The sequence below is a fragment of the Aricia agestis genome, chromosome 10 (genome assembly GCF_905147365.1).
Source record: "Aricia agestis chromosome 10, ilAriAges1.1, whole genome shotgun sequence".
NCBI lineage: Eukaryota > Metazoa > Arthropoda > Insecta > Lepidoptera > Lycaenidae > Aricia > Aricia agestis.
In genome coordinates this window covers 7,936,266-7,954,096 of record NC_056415.1, presented here as the reverse complement: position 1 = coordinate 7,954,096, position 17,831 = coordinate 7,936,266, and the positions used below count along the sequence as shown (strand labels likewise).

The 17,831-nt window shown below is 37.9% G+C and overlaps 1 protein-coding gene across 4 annotated transcripts in view; it reads right to left on the bottom strand.

Annotated features, from left to right (window-relative positions):
• Positions 1–17,831, bottom strand: part of LOC121731389 (collagen alpha-5(IV) chain-like) — a 72,079-nt gene that overhangs the window by 28,461 nt on the left and 25,787 nt on the right. For 2 of the 4 annotated variants that reach the window (XM_042120792.1, XM_042120790.1), the window contains exons 2-7: positions 8,805–8,976; positions 8,454–8,670; positions 7,553–7,749; positions 6,588–7,073; positions 6,349–6,498; positions 5,833–5,964 (exon numbers count right to left, since the gene is read on the bottom strand). In XM_042120792.1, coding sequence (XP_041976726.1) covers positions 5,833–5,964; positions 6,349–6,498; positions 6,588–7,073; positions 7,553–7,749; positions 8,454–8,670; positions 8,805–8,976 — 1,354 coding nt within the window. Of the gene's footprint in view, positions 1–2,450; positions 2,511–5,832; positions 5,965–6,348; positions 6,499–6,587; positions 7,074–7,552; positions 7,750–8,453; positions 8,671–8,804; positions 8,977–17,831 lie in introns of all 4 variants that reach the window. The other 2 variants (XM_042120793.1, XM_042120791.1) reach the window with 2 other exon arrangements.

Genomic DNA, 17,831 nt, shown 5'->3' with positions numbered 1-17,831 from the left:
GCCCGCGTAAATTAGATAATTCACAGACAAATTAGTCCATAAAATATAGCCTATGATCCTTTACGTGGTTCTTATCTGTGCCAAATAACAGAAAAATTTAGTTCGTGAGATAAGCCATTTAAAAATTATTTCCCCCGTTTTTTTCACATTTTCCTCTATTTTATCGCTCCTATTAGTCTTAGCGTGATAAAATATAGCCTATAGCCTTCCTCAATAAATGGGCTATCTAACACTGAAAGAATTTTTCAAATCGGACCAGTAGTTCCTGAGATTAGCGCGTTCAAACAAACAAACTCTTCCCAATTATAATATACTAGCTGTTGCCCGCGACTTCGTCCGCGTGGACTTTAGTTTATAGCTATAATTGTTCCCGTACATCGATTGAGTCGTTTACGCGCAAATCAGAAAAGTATATTGTGTGGGAACCGCACATTTTTCCGGGACAAAAAACATTCCGTGTCCCAGATTCAAATTAGTATCTCCAATCTCCTTGCCAAATTTAATCAAAATAGATTAAATAGCTTAGGCAAGAATCATAAAAGTTTATTGTGCGGGAACCGTATATTTTCCGGGATAAAAGTATCCCTTGTCCTTCCCCAAGACTGAAAGTATTGCCATACCAAATTTCATCAAAATAGATTGAATGATTTAGGCGATAATTATATAAGTTTATTGTGCGGGAGCCGTACATTTTCCGGGACAAAATTAGTATTCCTTGTCCTTTCCCGAGACTCCGGGACAAAATGTATCCTATGTTCTTTTTTGGGACTCAAATTATCTTTATACCAAATTTCAGCAAAATGGGTCCAGCCGTTTACGCGTGATGTCGTGACCACGCGAAATATAACGTTCCACGCAGCTTCGCCCGCGTAAATTAGATATTTCACAGACAAATTAGTCCACAAAAACGGCGGAGTAATCGTTGAACATACAAAAAAAAAATCCACAGCCGAACATATAACCTCCTCGTTTTCTGGAAGTCGGTTAAAAATAGCCTATGTTCCTTCACGTGGCCTACTGCTTATCTGTGCCAAATAATAGAAAAATTGCTCCAGTAGTTCGTAAGATAAGCCCTTTCAAGTAATTTCCCCCGTTTTTTCCACATTTTCCTCTATTTCTTTGCTCCTATTATATTTGTTATTATATTTGTTTCCAAATAATATTGTGTGCCATATCTTGGAAGTCTAGATTCATAATGCAGTTTAAATTCTACACTAGTTTTCGATTTTGCAAATTTACCTGGTCCTGGATGATAGCCACCACTCGAAGGACCGCCAGGACCGCCGAGACCTCCCGGGGAACCGGGTGTACCAGGGGTTCCGGGTTTACCGGGAGAACCGGGCTTTGGACCATTTGGTTTGGAAGGCCTATTTGGTCCACTGGGTCCATTTGGGCCGTTAGGTTCGTTTGGTCCGGAAGGTCCATTAGGTCCAAGACCGCTAGGACCATAAGGACCATTTGGACTGGATGGTCCGACAGGACCGCTGGGTCCGCTAGGTCCGTTGGGACCGGTTGGTCCATTGGGTCCATAATTTCCATTGTTAGGCCCGTTGGGTCCATTAGGTCCATTGTTTTCATTTGGGTTACCAGAACTTCCCGGGTTATAACTTCCTTGTCCTAGCGAACGATGAGTTTGGTTAGTAACGTGTTAATAACAAACATATAAGGTGTTGGAGGCGCCCATATTTAAGATCACTTGGAAAAACCGGAGGGGGTAGTCAGCACATGTTTTTAACAATTACCAATGACATTATTTTACCGTCTGATTGCTGATCTACAAAATTAAGCTCCATTTTATCTCAGCCATGACACTAAAACGCGGAGTGCGCGTTTTAGTGTCTTGGGTGAGATATTCCATTCTATTTAACCGAGTGATCTGAGAGTTGTAATATTCCATTGCATTTATTAAAGAACTGCTCACGCCTATCTAGGTTAACATTGACCTTGGATTAAATAGTATATCATTTCACTTGTTTCTCGTATATTAAATGAAAGAAAAATCAGTACATTTTATTACTGGGTTTTATTTTTCAGATTGACACAAGTAAGCCTAAATGTCCAGTTTACTTATTAACTTTTTAGCGTTAGTTGAATTATAAGAAGATCATTAAGCACGTTTTGTTAGTAAGGTGTTATTCACCTGGTCCCGGATAATAGCCCGAACCTGGGCTTCCTGGGCCCCCTGGACTTCCTGGACTACCAGGAGAGCCTGGAGTACCAGGGCTTCCAGGAGCACCGGTCGTTCCTGGGTAGTAACTTCCTTGCCCTGGCGAACGACGGGTTAACGGGTTAATATAGGTTAAAACACATACACACACACACAACGTAATTAATTAACAGTGCAAGCTTTGGCCAGTTATTCCTAATTGTTGAAAATTTACCTGGTCCCGTCTGTCCCGGATTGTAGCCTGATCCTGGGCCGCCTGGACCGCCTGGACCTCCTGAGCCACCTGGAGCTCCTGGTGATCCTGGCACTCCTGCGCCAGGTGATGGTTTGTAGCCTCCTTGTCCTAAAAGATAATATTATTGACCTAAGCAGATGTAACTAAGATTTCGATTCTAGATAGACATATATTACGTGCACTTGAAACTAAAATTATATTAGAGGTATTAAATAATTATGTTAGAAAAAATGGAACATGTTAACCCTATTCTTGGTACTGTGGTGTACAATTTGATACACACAACTTTAAAAAAATCCCGAGAATTTATCTAATGTTTTTTTTTAAGTTTTATTATTTAATATGGTAGAAAATATATTTTGCTCAAAATATAAAACCTTTTAAATGCTTGCAACAATAAAATGGGCAATAGAGCCCAAGATAGCGGACCGATCGAATGAGTCTTCGCATCGCAAAGTAAGATTATTGATTATTTATTCTATTTTGTTTAAATTGTTTTCAAAAGTAATAAAATTTTAAAAGCTTATTGTATATACCACTAACGTTATTTTCCAATAGCTAAATATATTATTAGTGCATGTAATCTTTATTGTTTTTCGAGTGTAGCAAATGTGATACACTGCTAGATAGCGAACATTCTAGATATTTTTAACCATGTATCAAATATGTGACATTGCCAGATTTGTATAGATATACAATAATTCCATTGTTTCTTTCTAAACTGATTATATCTAAGGAGCCAAAATGTGTCATTATGTACTTAAATTATATATATATTTTTGTCATTCACAGATAATTTCTCACTTAAGCATGTAACAACATAGAAGAGCTCGGCAACTCGTAGCTCTTGTTCCAAAACCGGGAGCAAAATCAGATTTGGACGAAAGTGATACTTCTGAGGACGAAGTTCAACATTTCTCCCTCCCGCCTCCCGCACTCTGATTGTAGTTCACCACCTCCATCATTGTCATCTTCAATAGAAAACCTAAATCTTCTCTCAGATGACGATATTGAGGTCAATCAAATGGTCGCTTCAAAGTCTTTGGCACAAGCATACAGTCAACATTCAATTCAGTCACCATTGATTAACCTTTGTTCGCCATCAATTTTATCGCCTAATCCATCAGCAGTTCTGAGACCAGGACTTGGTGTCCGGTACCATCACCCTCGTCACCATCTGTCACCCTTGCTGCGTTGCGTTTTAAAAAGGCGGGAGAAAAAGACGTACGTAATGTAGATACATCGTGATGTGCATTGTTACGTTATGTTAACGTAAATTTGCGCGTCACGTCAACGTACTGTGCCTCGTTGACGACGTCGTAACGTGGAGATATGGACAGGCTCTTACATGGGCGGCGTTGGTCTCTATGACACGCTGATTCGCTCTATATCGTACGTCATTCAGGGACCATCGTTGGCATTTTCCAATATTTTCATAAATGCTCGATATTTATATAAATAATTCCTGGTTTCTATATCAGCGTGATGAAAAAGCCCTAATGTTGGAACGCCTGCGGAGGTTTGAAAGAACTGATAATATTATTATGATCACTATCAGACCTGTCACGAAATCTATGAGTATTCAGAAGCCAGTAGCTGAAATACCACCAGATGCTGTACGGCTCAGGCTGTCAAGTTGCTCATTATCCAACTTTAATAACCAGCAGAGCAAGTGCACAAAAGGGTTGAGTAAATTTATTTGTCAAAAATGCAGATAGGGATTATGCTTATTGCCGGAACGTAATTGCTTTATAGAATTTTATACTAAAAAGTAACAGTTTATTTTATACATTAATATTTATAAATATTTATATATCTTGCTTCACTGAAAAGTTGGCATTGTAGCAAATTAGATACATAGATTTTATAGTGTTAATTGTTAAGGACTTGGCAGTGTATCTAATATGTTACGCTCAATAAATGATAAAATAATTACCAATATTACATTTTTCTATTATTGTTTCTCCCTTCTATAGCCACGTACAAACATATTGAATATGTTTTTTTAATTTTTTTAAAAATATTTTTTCTTGCCAAGTATAGGGTTTTAAATAATAATTCTTCTAGCAACATATTTTATTATTATAGAGTGTTTACAAGACACATGTTATGTATCAGCGTAGTGCCGATACATAATAATATGTGTCCGATCATAATATATCACCATTTGCTGTATTTCCGGTTGCTCACGTAACACTTAGGGTCAATTCAGACCGCAACGCGTTACGCGACGCGTAGATGAATTTATTATTTTTTACTGAATTCACAGACTTCAATTGACAACACGTATTGCAAATCTGTCAAATCCATACAAATTTAGAAATACATCTACGCGTCGCGTTGCGGTCTGAATTGAGCCTTAGGTGTATGTATATCGCGATAGACACGATCACGATACAACGGTCTCTACTCAAAGTTATTTTTAAAAAACCGTATAGATATCCCACCAGCAAACTTTACGAATGCTCACAAGTTTTATCGATCAGACGTTTGTATATTCTAAATGTCACATTATACAAACACTCTGAGCTCACATATGATCCTGATATACATACCAAACGAAGATCAGATAAGGTATGCAGTATACCTGAACACAAAACTGTGTTTTATACGCGTCATATATCCTTCCTTGCATCATATATCTATAATAGAATAAATAAATTAATAAATATCTACGACAAAACACGCAACAAATGTAAAACTCTCGTTAAAAAATGGCTCCTTACACTAAATTACAATGAATCAGAAGACCTAATAAAAATTATAAATTAGTATAATATTCCATATAATATGTGTATATGTGTATTTATCATAATATCATGTATTAAGACTTAAGTATATGTATGTATATTGTTAATAATATAATATTATTCTTATAAAAATATAAAACTATAACAAAATATATTACTTACTTACATAAAAATATTAATACACATAATATACAAACATCACACACACACCCACCCACACACACACACACACACACACTCACAAACAAACACACACACACACACACACACAAACACACACACACACACACACACACACGAACACACACTCGCGCGAACACCTTTTACTGTATCTGCGGGTGGAACCTGGAGTCCTGAAATACAGGGTCACCTAGTTTAGGCTCCAGTTCACACAAAGATTTAGCTATTGAGTATAATATTTCATGTACCTAATTATCTTGTAAGTTCCTGTTGTGTGAAGAATAAAACATTTTTATTAAAAAAAAAAAAAAAAAAAAAAAAAAAAAAAAATAGAGATTGGGCTATATTTACTAGTAATTTTGTATACATTTATGTCTGACATCTAAAATTTGTATGTCTACCGAAATTTCGACTGTCGAGTTGCATTGAAGATAATCCTGCCTGTCGGCGTGTGGCACCTTTTCTTTCCCTATATTATATTGTATAAAAATATTATTTACCAGGTCCTGGTTTGTTACTGCCACCGCCTGGGCCGTTGGGACCAATTGGGCCAACGGGGCTGCCAGGACCACCAGGGCCTCCAGGGCCACCGGGTGCGCCCGGTGAGCTCGGAGTACCTGGGTTATATTGTCCTGAAAAGAATTAATGCACTCATTTAATGCGTTAATCTCGGTTAAGTTGGTTTATTAAAATATAAACCATCTGCTGATATCCAATCAAAGCTGAAGTTTACCATAATGTGACGTATTATTTAATTGCAATTTTTAATTAAATTTAATTCTGTATTATTAATTTTATAAGATTTATGTAGCAATATAGACAGGATTTGATTAATGATTTGTATTATACTTTTATTTGCCAATTAGTCATTTAGTTTAAAAACCACTGCTTTGCAGCAAATATTGCAATTGTTATACACTACCTTTAACTTTTTTTATTTAGACATCAATTTTTATTGAAAATAAATTGAGTAATATGTTATACTCGTATTATGCTGAAGTTATTCTATTTCTTACCTGATCCGGGATAATAACCACCACCTGAGGGACCGTCAGGACCACCAGCACCACTTGGACCTCCCGGGGTTCCGGGTGTACCAGGAGTTCCGGGCTTACCAGGAGTTCCGGGCTTGCCAGGAGTTCCTGGGGTACCCGGGTAGCCTTGTCCTGTAAAAAATTGAAAATAAGTTCATATTTTAAAAAATGTATGACGAAAATCTCAAATGCTAACTGTTACATAGTAAAAATTAACAAACCTCCTCCAGGGCCATTAGGTCCGTAAGGTCCATTTGGTCCGTTGGGTCCATTAGGGCCGTTCGGACCGTAAGGTCCGTTAGGTCCATAGGGACCATTGGGTCCAGGTCCATTTGGTCCATTTGGTCCGTTTGGTCCATTTGGCCCATTTGGGCCATTGGGTCCGTTAGGTCCGTAAGGTCCATTAGGACCATTTGGTCCACTAGGTCCGTTAGGACCATTAGGCCCGTTAGGTCCATTGGGTCCAAAGTTTCCGTTGTTGGGTCCATTGGGTCCGTTAGGGCCATAATTTCCATTATTTGGACCGTTAGGTCCATAGTTGCCATTGTTGGGTCCATTAGGTCCGTTAGGTCCATAGTTTCCGTTGTTCGGCCCGTTAGGTCCATTATTAGATCCATTCGCTCCAGTAGGATAAGGACCGTTTGGTCCGTATGGACCATTTGGACCACTTGGGTAAGATCCACCCGGGTATTGGCCAGGTTTGTTTCCTAAAAGCAAGTATTTTCATTAATATCATTTGAATATCTTTTCAGTGTAGCAAAGTAAATATATTGTTGTATTTTAGTGACAGATGAATAATTTTAATTTAACCAGGGTAATAACAAAATTAAGTGATAATAATACTGTGGGATGTTAATGTTTATGTGAGTTATTGAAATGCATTGAAACGCTTTAAGAAATTGAAATGTGAATTGTCTTTTACGACTCCTCAGGGCATGAGGAGTTCGACGACGACGACGACGCGGTAGCCGTGGTTGTCGGCGACGTAGTGGGTGACGCGCAAGTAGTCGTCTGGGTCGATCTCGATTATACCTCTACCGAGTAGATTGACGAGACAGTACATTCGGCCAAGCACTCAATAGTTATTATGGATGTGCTCGGCCGAGGACAATGTCTCGGCAATTTAATCGGTAGGTATATTTAATGAAAGAATCAAGGAGAATTTGAATTTCTCACGCGGCAGTACCTGGGTAAATCACACCCGGTTTCGGCTGGCTGTTCTGTCCGGTGCTGTCCGGGGGTGGGGTCGGCCGTGGGGGCGGGGGGGTCGGCTTCGGCGGCGGCTTCGGCGGCTTTCCTCCCGGAGTTCGGCCGCAACCCTTCGGCAGGTACAACTGGTTCCATGGCACTAACACTCCGGGCCTCGGGTCGGGTGTTACGGCGCTGAAATGTGTGTTTAGTTTAGTTTTTTTTACAAAACGTATCGAAAGATTTTGATTATCGAGCATTTACTTGTCACTATGAAACTAAGTGATAAATTGATAATAAATTGGGTGTGTATGTGTCCCGTGTATAGAGTTCACTGTAAAAGTAGCAGCACTGAAATAGCATTTTTTTAGATTTCTATGGGTAAGCGCCCTAGCATCATGAATCATGATTCATGAATTTGCCCGTACATAAGTTAAATTTGCTCAATTTGTATAACTGAAATAGTTTACTTACAATTAATTATTGTGAAGTGGCCTTGAAAAATATAATTAAAATTCCATGAAATATCGTGTCGCGTCGACGTGCGGTCTCACCTTTATGGCGGCTGTACACTCGTCAAGACACCCCGAGGCAGGCCGAGCGCGAGTGTATACAGGGCGCTCTCGTCCTCGTCTCGTTGGCTGTCGCGAGGAAAACCAGAGCAAGCATGTACGGCCGAGGATCTCGGCGAGAGGCTCTCGTCGAGTGTGTACAGTCGCCATTAGATAGCGCCTTTACAAACTTATATTCACAAACAACTCACTCGTTTTCGGTCTCGGGGAACACTTCGACGGGGTCCTCGGGCTCGACGACGCGGTAGCCGTGGCTGTCGGCGACGTAGTGGGTGACGCGGAGGTAGTCGTCTTTGAAACGCAATTTGAAATTCACAAACAACTCACTTCTCGTCGTACTCGTGTTCGGTCTCGGGGAACACTTCGACGTGGTCCTCGGGCTCGACGACGCGGTAGCCGTGGCTGTCGGCGACGTAGTGGGTGACGCGCAGGTTATCGTCTGGGTCGATGTAGCCGTAGCAACCGTACGTCACGCCGTCCGGCCCGCGGTTCTCGTGGTGGAACTGGCCGTTCGGTCCGACGTCGTAACCGAATCCGTACGCACCTGAGGGAATGTTACGTTATATAGGGTGTAACAAAACTAAATCATAATAATTTAGGGTGTGTACGTGCTACACGCACTGAAAAGTGTCCTAACTCCCGAGCCTAAAATAATGTTTAAAGGACACAAATACTCACTAGTATCGTAGTTAGTTTCATAATATTGTGTCTTCTCGTCGTCCTCTATGTCGACCACAATTTCCTTGCCATTGATATCATCGTCTCTCGCCTGCTGCGCCTCGGCCTGTATAAGAGCCCATGTGTCGTTCGCTGATTCTTCACCACTAGCTTGTATTGCAGCTAGTGCGATCTGTAACAAAAGAAAAAAGTACGATAAGTTTAGGCTTCTCATCTCCTTTTCTTCTTAGCAAGTTTCTTTTTATTAGCAAGTTACTGAGCTCATGTTGGGAAATACCAAATATAATAAGAGGTACAAAATGCAAATTGTCCGCTACCTCTTTTCGCTTTAGCAATTGCACCCATTGTCATGATAAATAAATTTGGCCAAAAAATTGGAGTACCGGGAATTTTCAAGAGACAGTTTATTAAGTAAGTACCATAATATAATAGGTACCCATAAGAGCAACAAATTTATGAGCAAATTTGGGCAAATTAGTTGCGGCTAATAATATTATGTGGTAATAAAATTAAATTAAGAAATTTAAAAAAACCCCCGCCAAACAACTTTAAAAAGTAATGAAATAATATATTTTACTGACTTTAAGTTTAAATAATTCCTAAGTGTAAAGTGATATTTTAGTCCATAATTGTTGTCACGGTGTGTCGGGGGACCGCCAACAGTGTATTTTGCATTTTGTATCGCCATGTCACTGTTTGTCTCGATTCGGTTCGCTGTGAACTGACCCTTAAACTATAACGTTATGTGAAATCAAACATCTACATTAGCGGTCCCCCGACACACCTTGATAGCAATAATTATGGACTAAAATATCACTTTACACTTAGGAATTATTGAAACTTCAAGTCAATAAAATATATTATTTCATTACTTTTTAAAGTTGTTTGGCGGGGGTTTTTTAAATTTCTTAATTTAATTTTATTTCATGCTTTTTAAACTTGTGTTGGTTATAGTGCAGAATAATTCCTATCAACAGGATCATATTATATCCCAATGAATACCATCTACGAATGTCCTTTTAGATGAGGCCGTCAATGTGAGTCCAAACATGAAACCTCCACTTTAGGTTCATATGGAGCTCGGCTTCTATAGAATCTAGGTGATGCTGCAGCAGCAGCATGCAAAAATTTATTGGTTATCTACGTCTTACTAGTTGTCGCAATTCAAATGAGCCCAAACACGAAACCGTTGCTCTTAGTTGGTGAGGAGTTGGGTATCCTATTGATTACCAGGTGATGCTGCAGCACCAGGTCAACTTTCCATTAATGTGTGAATATTCATAAATATCACGAACTAGAATACAATAAAGCCCACCAAACGACTGCAAGTTACTAATCGGTCCTTCACGAACCAGATGAACCGCGATTTTTCAGCACGGAGCAGGCTGATGATGATGAACTATAGCTAAGAACACTCTCAATGAAGTCAGCTTTCAAACAAAAAAAAACTAGATCAAAATCGGTCCACCCGTTTGGATGCTACTATGCCACAAACAGACAGACAGACAGACAGACAGACAGATAGACAGACAGACCGACAGACAGATACGTCAAACTTATAACACCCCTCTTTTTTGTCGGGGGTTAAAAATAGAAGAGCGAAATTACAAAATGAAGCAACACTAAACACTTAGATCTTTCTAAGTTGTCAGTTATTGATGACTATAATTATTAATTACTATATTCTCTAACTACCTATATTAAGAAAATGTCATTCGAATTTTAAATATAATATTCTTCAAAGCACTTACATAACCAAGTGTATGTAAAATATTTAAATAAGTACATTAATTTGTATAAGGAGTCAAGGAATACTAAGTGCTTATTGCAAAATAGCCTCGTGCATGAATTGCCAAATATCACTTATCTCGTTTGTGTATATCTATAGGATTAGCACTTGAAAATAATAACAATTAATATCATTTGAAGACTAGCATTTGAAGGCATTGGAGCAAATTTTTCTATAGGCCTTATGACGTCCAACTTTTTGATAAGTGCTACTATAGAGTTGAGCCTATAAAATTAAATAATATTAGGGAATTCGAATTTAAATTATTACAATACTGTAATTAAATTAAGAATCATTTAGGCAAGTTTAATACCAATAAAATTTGATATTATCAGAATATCATTTGTTGTATTGGGTAATAAAAATGTGACCTTTGACACACAGTTGTAACTGTTATAATCATTGATAGTTTCATAATAATTAAATCAATTTTGATTGGTTCCGGACTGTTAAATTATTCCTTTGCTTAATTTTTTGGAGTAGTGCAGTGGGTGGGTCGCATTTTTTATACAAGTCATAAAACTTCTATGAAAAATTCGACCCGCCGCGCGATGAATGAATTTATGCACAACGCGTACCTATTATATATTTGGTGGATGCAGTACAAGTCTCAATATTTAATCAGTCTACTTAACTAGGCTAGAATCTTTGCACAGATATACTTGCATTAAAAGTGGGGAATCCCCTGGCATCGTTTAGAAATATCTATTGTGAAACATCATAAAATCCTTACTTTATGATATCGCTGCCTTCAACTCTCATTATACTAAAGAGTAACCATTAACATTATGGCATAATGAACCTGTTCGTATGAATCTAATATGTGCGTTAAATACTAAGAAGGTGAGATTATCACCTTAAGGCATTAAGCTATTAAAAACTAAAATTACTGAGATGACGAAATTAATTTAAATACACTTCTTAGTTAACTGTTAACTGCGTTTATAAAATTTTGCATTACTCGCATACATAAACAAGTACAAGTCATTTGTGAGAACAGAAGTTTCCACAAAGTTGTAATGTGTATGTGGGTAGTTAGTGACTTTCATCTGGGGCGTAATAATTAAAACTTCTGAGTTGGTACTTGTGCATTATTAAAACTCGAAATTACTTTACGTAGTCATTGGCTTTGTTAATTATGTCAATATTTAGTTTAAATCTAAGAACCCTGATCATCTATTTTAACTCAACATCTATACTCTATAGTCTATAGCTTCCATCCAGTCTGTATCTTACTAAACAGTAATGTAGTATTTTCATATAGGTTAGAAAAAAAGCCCACGACTCATTTCTAAATTGTTTTTTAGGTTTCTGTAGCCAAATGGCAAAAAACGGAACCTTTTAATTTCATACAAATAAACCTTATTGCTGCTGCAGGGTTTCCCTGGTGTGAGGGTTCCCCTTCATGGGCGAGTCCAACTCGCACTTGGCCGGTTTTTTATTTAAGATTTAACATTTCACGTTTTTTTTTTTTTTTTTTCGAAAGGGTCTAAGCTACTGGTCTGGTTAAGACCATGGTAGTTTAATCGTGGCTATAACTAGTCTGTTGCTAGTTGGTTTGGAAATAAACAATGAGGAGGGCCTGGCCCCCTCCCCTAAAGTCACACGTGTGACATTCTAGACGGGCAATATTGGGGAGAGCTACGAAAATAAGCTATTTTTATCTGACGTGGGGACACGGGTCCCCCCTGCTCTTAAGGGGTCCGACCCCTTACTCACTCTCAGACGAGTGAGGCTGCTCGCGCGCGGTAGCACAAACTAGCTGCGTACGAGTTATCGCGGTAGATGAGCTCAAGTTATTAATGTTATTGCTTAAAAGAGGGCCGTCCCTCTCCCCTTCCGAGTCCGGTTGGGGTGACATACGCGTGTATGTTCTAATGTCAAAGTAATTGGTAGAGCTCTCTACGACAATGTCGCGGTCGCGGTCATGATTTAGGTGTGTTCCTATGCTATCCGCATGCGAACTCGAACCCGGGATCGAGCTCGGCACCGGATTTCGGTCGGTCTGTCTGTTTGTCGTTCGGGTCGTGTTAAGTCCTCGGGGAAGGCGCCGGCGTCGTCCCCGGTGCAGTACTAACCACGCGGGTGAGTGTGATTTGTGTTTACGTAACTGTACACAGTACGTTACGTATTCTGTGATGGGGTCTACAGGGTCGGCTAAGATATGCTTAGGCCGCCTGAAGGGGTATCGGAATGATGCGTCATGTTCGTAGTCCACAGCCTTACGAATGAGCGGATTGGGATGTACTTTGCCTTTCTCAAAGAATCTCTCTGAGAGTTCTTTGATATAGGCTTTGATAGTGATAAGCTCGCAGTCTCTATGCAAGTCGATGTTTCGCATGTAACGGGGGGCACCTGTTGCCATGCGCAAAAAACGGTTTTGTACTCGTTGCAATTGGTTCATCTGATTGTCACTTATGTGTGCGAAAGAGACGCACGCATAAGTGAGTATCGTTCTTATACATGTTTTGTATAAGGTGAGCTTATGTCTTAAGGACATTTTGCTACTTGCGTTGAGTAAAGGATATAATTTGTATAATACAAATTTCGCTTTACGTACAGTATTCGATATATGGTTCGTGAATGACATCGACTTGTTTAGTACTACTCCTAAGTATTTGACAGCCGTGACTTCGGGAATTAATTTTCCGTGCAGACTAATAGGTTGCATTTTCTTACGTTTTAGTCCGTTAAATAATATAGCGTGACTTTTGTCGGGGTTTAGTTCAATTCTCCATTTAGCGAACCATTTACCGAGTTCGGTAACTGCTTCTTGGAGTTTTTTGGACGCGAAAGCTATTTGGCGATGAGCAAAGAAAAGGGCCGTGTCGTCCGCGAATAGCGCTTTTTGTACTCGAGGGTGGGTGGGCAAATCGGACGTGTAGAGATTGTAGAGGGTCGGGGAGAGAACCGAGCCCTGCGGTACTCCAGCCTCTAGATCTCTAAGTGAAGACAGAATGCCTTCGACTCTAAAACGAAATTTACGGTTTTTGAGGTAGTTACTTATTATTATAACAAGACTATCGGGAATGCCGAGTTTAAAAAGTTTATAGATTAGCCCATTGTAACATTTCACGGGAATACTAGTTTGTAGTAATACTCTCTACCCTCTACATTGTGCGGTGTGCCATAAGCCATTTGTGCCTCTACCGAGATGCATCATGCAACTGAACCATATTCAAACCATTAATTTGGAATTAATTTTATAATATTAATATACTCGTAATATATTAATTTTGAATATGTAAGTATTAATTTTCAATTATAAAAGCATTTTTTTACATTTTTCTTAACGACCTTACTTTTGTTACAAACGAAACCCACATTTTACGTGCCAATAAAATCAATTTACGAAGACGCACAAACATAAAAATAGCAAAATCTCGTGCTAAAATTCCACAGACTCTCCTACAGTTTATGGTGCTTTAATTTTATTGCCTCCACACAATTTTGGCTTCATCGGTACTCTTAGCACGTGCGTCTTAAATTTTAGCAACGGCTCTGGTGTCCGTGGCCTTAAACTCGAATTCTACACGTTCATGAGACTCAAGAAGAATTGTGGGTGATCCGAAGTACGTGTAAGTAATAAATGAATTCTCTCGTACGAAACAAACAGATGACACAGAAACCTACTATGTGTTTGGCAATCGCTTCGCCCGATTATTGGCGTATTGAGAAAAAGATGATATAATAAGTCGATACAGTCACGTATAACGAGTTTCGGATGCTCGTCTAAGCATCGAGTAAAAATAAATTTAAAATATTTTAAATCATGTTTGTGTGTGTTCGACATGTAAGTTGTTCTACCCACCGAAATTTTTAAATGCTATCAGCATACAACTCTGAAAGTGTACCTATTCACGCGAAAAGCGCTTCACTAATTGAGATGAACTTTAGTATGAAGGTACTTTTCACTTAACATCTACAAGCCTGAAAAATTTACCATTTTAGATTCGAAAATGTAGAGTTTGTATGGAAAGATATGAAACGGATATAATATAAAATAGGCGATGATGGTGCGATGACATAAAATAAACATAGTGAATCATTGTTACAGGTTGTTTAGAAATCAGGTTTCCATGCTGTTTCTATGTAGAAATCGCATAATATGATGCACATGCCTTCACAAATACCTAGCACATTAGACACGGGTTTTATTTGCAGCTGTTTGTCATTCATATACACAATACTGGTTTTTTGAACTGGTTAATTAAATCTTTACCTGATTATTTCTACCTTGTTGAATTCAGGCCTGAATAATTTTACGAAGAGTACAACAGCTTATTTTGATCACAAAACTTAACAGAAACGTTTACGCATACAGAAGTTAACGAGGTAACAAACTAAGAAAACTCTATAGAGAAAGGTGCTAAGCTAAAATTTTTGTCTTATTGGAGGCATTTGAAGGAAATAAAATTAATAGTAATGGGTATTTCATACTCATCTATGAAATTGATATAAAACTTCTTTAATAAGAGGTTTATTTAAAAAGATTTGCGTACGTTTTAAGAGTGCATACACGGAGAAACTTATATTGCTTCAAAGTTCAATATTTGAACTCATTAGATTGCGCCCGCTAAAGACCAGCATTCCGAAATCGATTGAAAACGTCCACGGTCCAACTTTATATTATGCCTCATTAAGATGCTCCCCCTACGGAGATGTCGTAATTTACCGTTTTTAGAGTTTTATTAACTCATAATTTGAAAGCTGCAAAATTCTAGTAAAAATAAAGCAATAATATTCAGCATAATATGAACATTTCTTTCCCCGTTAATAATTTCTTACTTTTGTTTATTATGTAACTCATGATATCAGCTTCCAAAGTAATACCAATTTATTTAAATTAAAGCATACATATTCAGTATCTCCCCAGTATTTACAAATTACATTTTTCGACGACGACTTGACTTGTTTTACGACAATTTCATTAACTACGTACCTATTATTTGCCGTTTGAATTTTTTTAGGTCAATTCTGAACTAAGTGAAAAAAAATAAGATTTTGGTGCGATCTCGACAACGCGGCAAATGTATGGTCAAGGTCGTTTGCTCAAGGGATGGCCTAAAAGATATTCCTATTTTTGTTTAACCAATAATAAAATTATGTTATGTTAAAAATGACTAAGAGCCTACCGACTTGTGGCGAGACAGTGCCCTCAGCCGAACACGTTTTTTTTTATATAATTAGGGGACAAACGGGCAAAAGGGTCGCCTCATAGAAAGCAACTACCGTCGCCCATGGACACTCGCAACATAAGAAGGCACCTGCGTTGCCGGCCTTTAAGAGGGAACTTCTTGAAGGTTTGTAGGTCGTATTGATCCGGAAATACTACCAGGTACTGGTGAAATAAGAAATACTACGTCTATATAAAATATACCGAGTGATGGGCCGAGGGTACTCTCTCGCCAATCTACTCGGTAGGTGTAATCAGATTCTGAGCGAAACATATTAGAGCAACGTCTACTCTTAGAATTGATGTTATTTCCTCTGATATCGTTATCGTTGGTCAAATAAAAACAAAATAAGTAATTGAAAGAACGTGTAACAGGATAAATAAAATACACGTGTAGTAAAATCTGTTCGCTCGAGAAAATCGAGAAGAAAAATATCGTGTGCGGTACTCGGGGCCGCAGTAATGCTATTGCATAGCATTTTTTATCAACTTATGCAATTATAATTCGCAAACGTCTAGTCGCACGCACAAATCACCGTGCCGAAGTCTGGCAACGCCGCACCGGTGTACCGTTCGAAGTGGGGGGTGTTAGGTTTTTTTCGTTACGAAATTTGTTGATGCGGTCACCGTGCTCAAAGCTATGTAAAAAGGATCTCAATAAAATTAATCGGTTGTTATCCGGAAGTCAAAGAATTTAATTACAAATTATTATATCCTGTTCGAGCGCAGGTTGAATTCTGTACCGTTCGATAACATCTCCACAAGGATGTCGTTTAAAATTGTCCCGTTTGTGAATTTGCATACTTTATGGTTATAAGGTGAGTCACGAAGACGTGCAAAATACTTTTTTGGGACAAACACTGTAATTTCTCACTGGAGTTGAGTTACAACGGAAGAATAAGAGGTATTTTTAGTGATGAGCAAAATTGCTATTGGTCTTGCTTTTTTCTGCAAGACCAAGGCTAATTTTTCTCATTGTTTTGCGGTCTTGGTCTTGCAAAAAAAGCAAGATTACGACCAAGAACAATTTTGCTCTTCACTGGGAATTTTGAAGTGATTTTAGGAGATTTGGACGATTTGAAGTCTATTCAAAAACTATGCTACGCATTGTTACTCATGGTACGCTGTACGGTTAACCCGTACCGCAAGAGCAAACTAATGTTTTTGCTTCAAATATTTTCCAATAATAATTAATCTTTAAAAAGTTTAAAACATCAGATGTTTTCAGATTAAAAAAAATACGAATTCTATAAATAAAAATACAAAGATGTGGGATCCATAATCTTTCAAAGGAACTCTTGCAGGATTATGGAAAATTATATAATCCTTAATACTTATTTATGTAGGCGTTGTATTCACCTTACACTTTACAGATAAGAATAAAATATTTTGTTTTATGTTCCATTTATAGCAGCATTTTTTCCTTTTCGAGCTTTGAAATGGAGTTTAGTCTTGTAATAACAAATAAATGGGAATTACGATACCGGATTTTTGTTTTATTTGTCACATTTATGTAACCTGAATAACATAATATTATTATTATTATTATTACAGATAAAAGTGAGCCATACTCAGTCTATAGATGTCGACTTTTCGTCGTCGAATATTTTATAGACTCTTTCTGATCATTTGATCAACATACATAAAAAGATGACCAAATTAATTATCTACCAGTAATAGATTTGCTTTAAATAGTATATAGTAGCATTAAAGTCGCTTATAGCTTTGTTTGATAGATTTTAGATTTTTTACCTATAGTCTGTATTTTGCTATTGAAATATCTATCACATTGTTATTAGTTGTACCATTGTTATTAGGAATATTAGGTGAGTTTATGATACAGTTAAATTAATAATACTATTATTAGCTAAGCATAATTGGTAATGCGAGCACAGATTACTTTAGGTAATAATGTAGTGGACATAATATTAGATCAATAGCACTAATGATCATTGTAGTTAAATCATTAAAACGTAGTGCCTATTTAGGTAATAAAGTAATAAATAATAATAATATGACTGTACAGTAGCAAGTGTGTTTTAGTAAAACATTTAAACAGTAA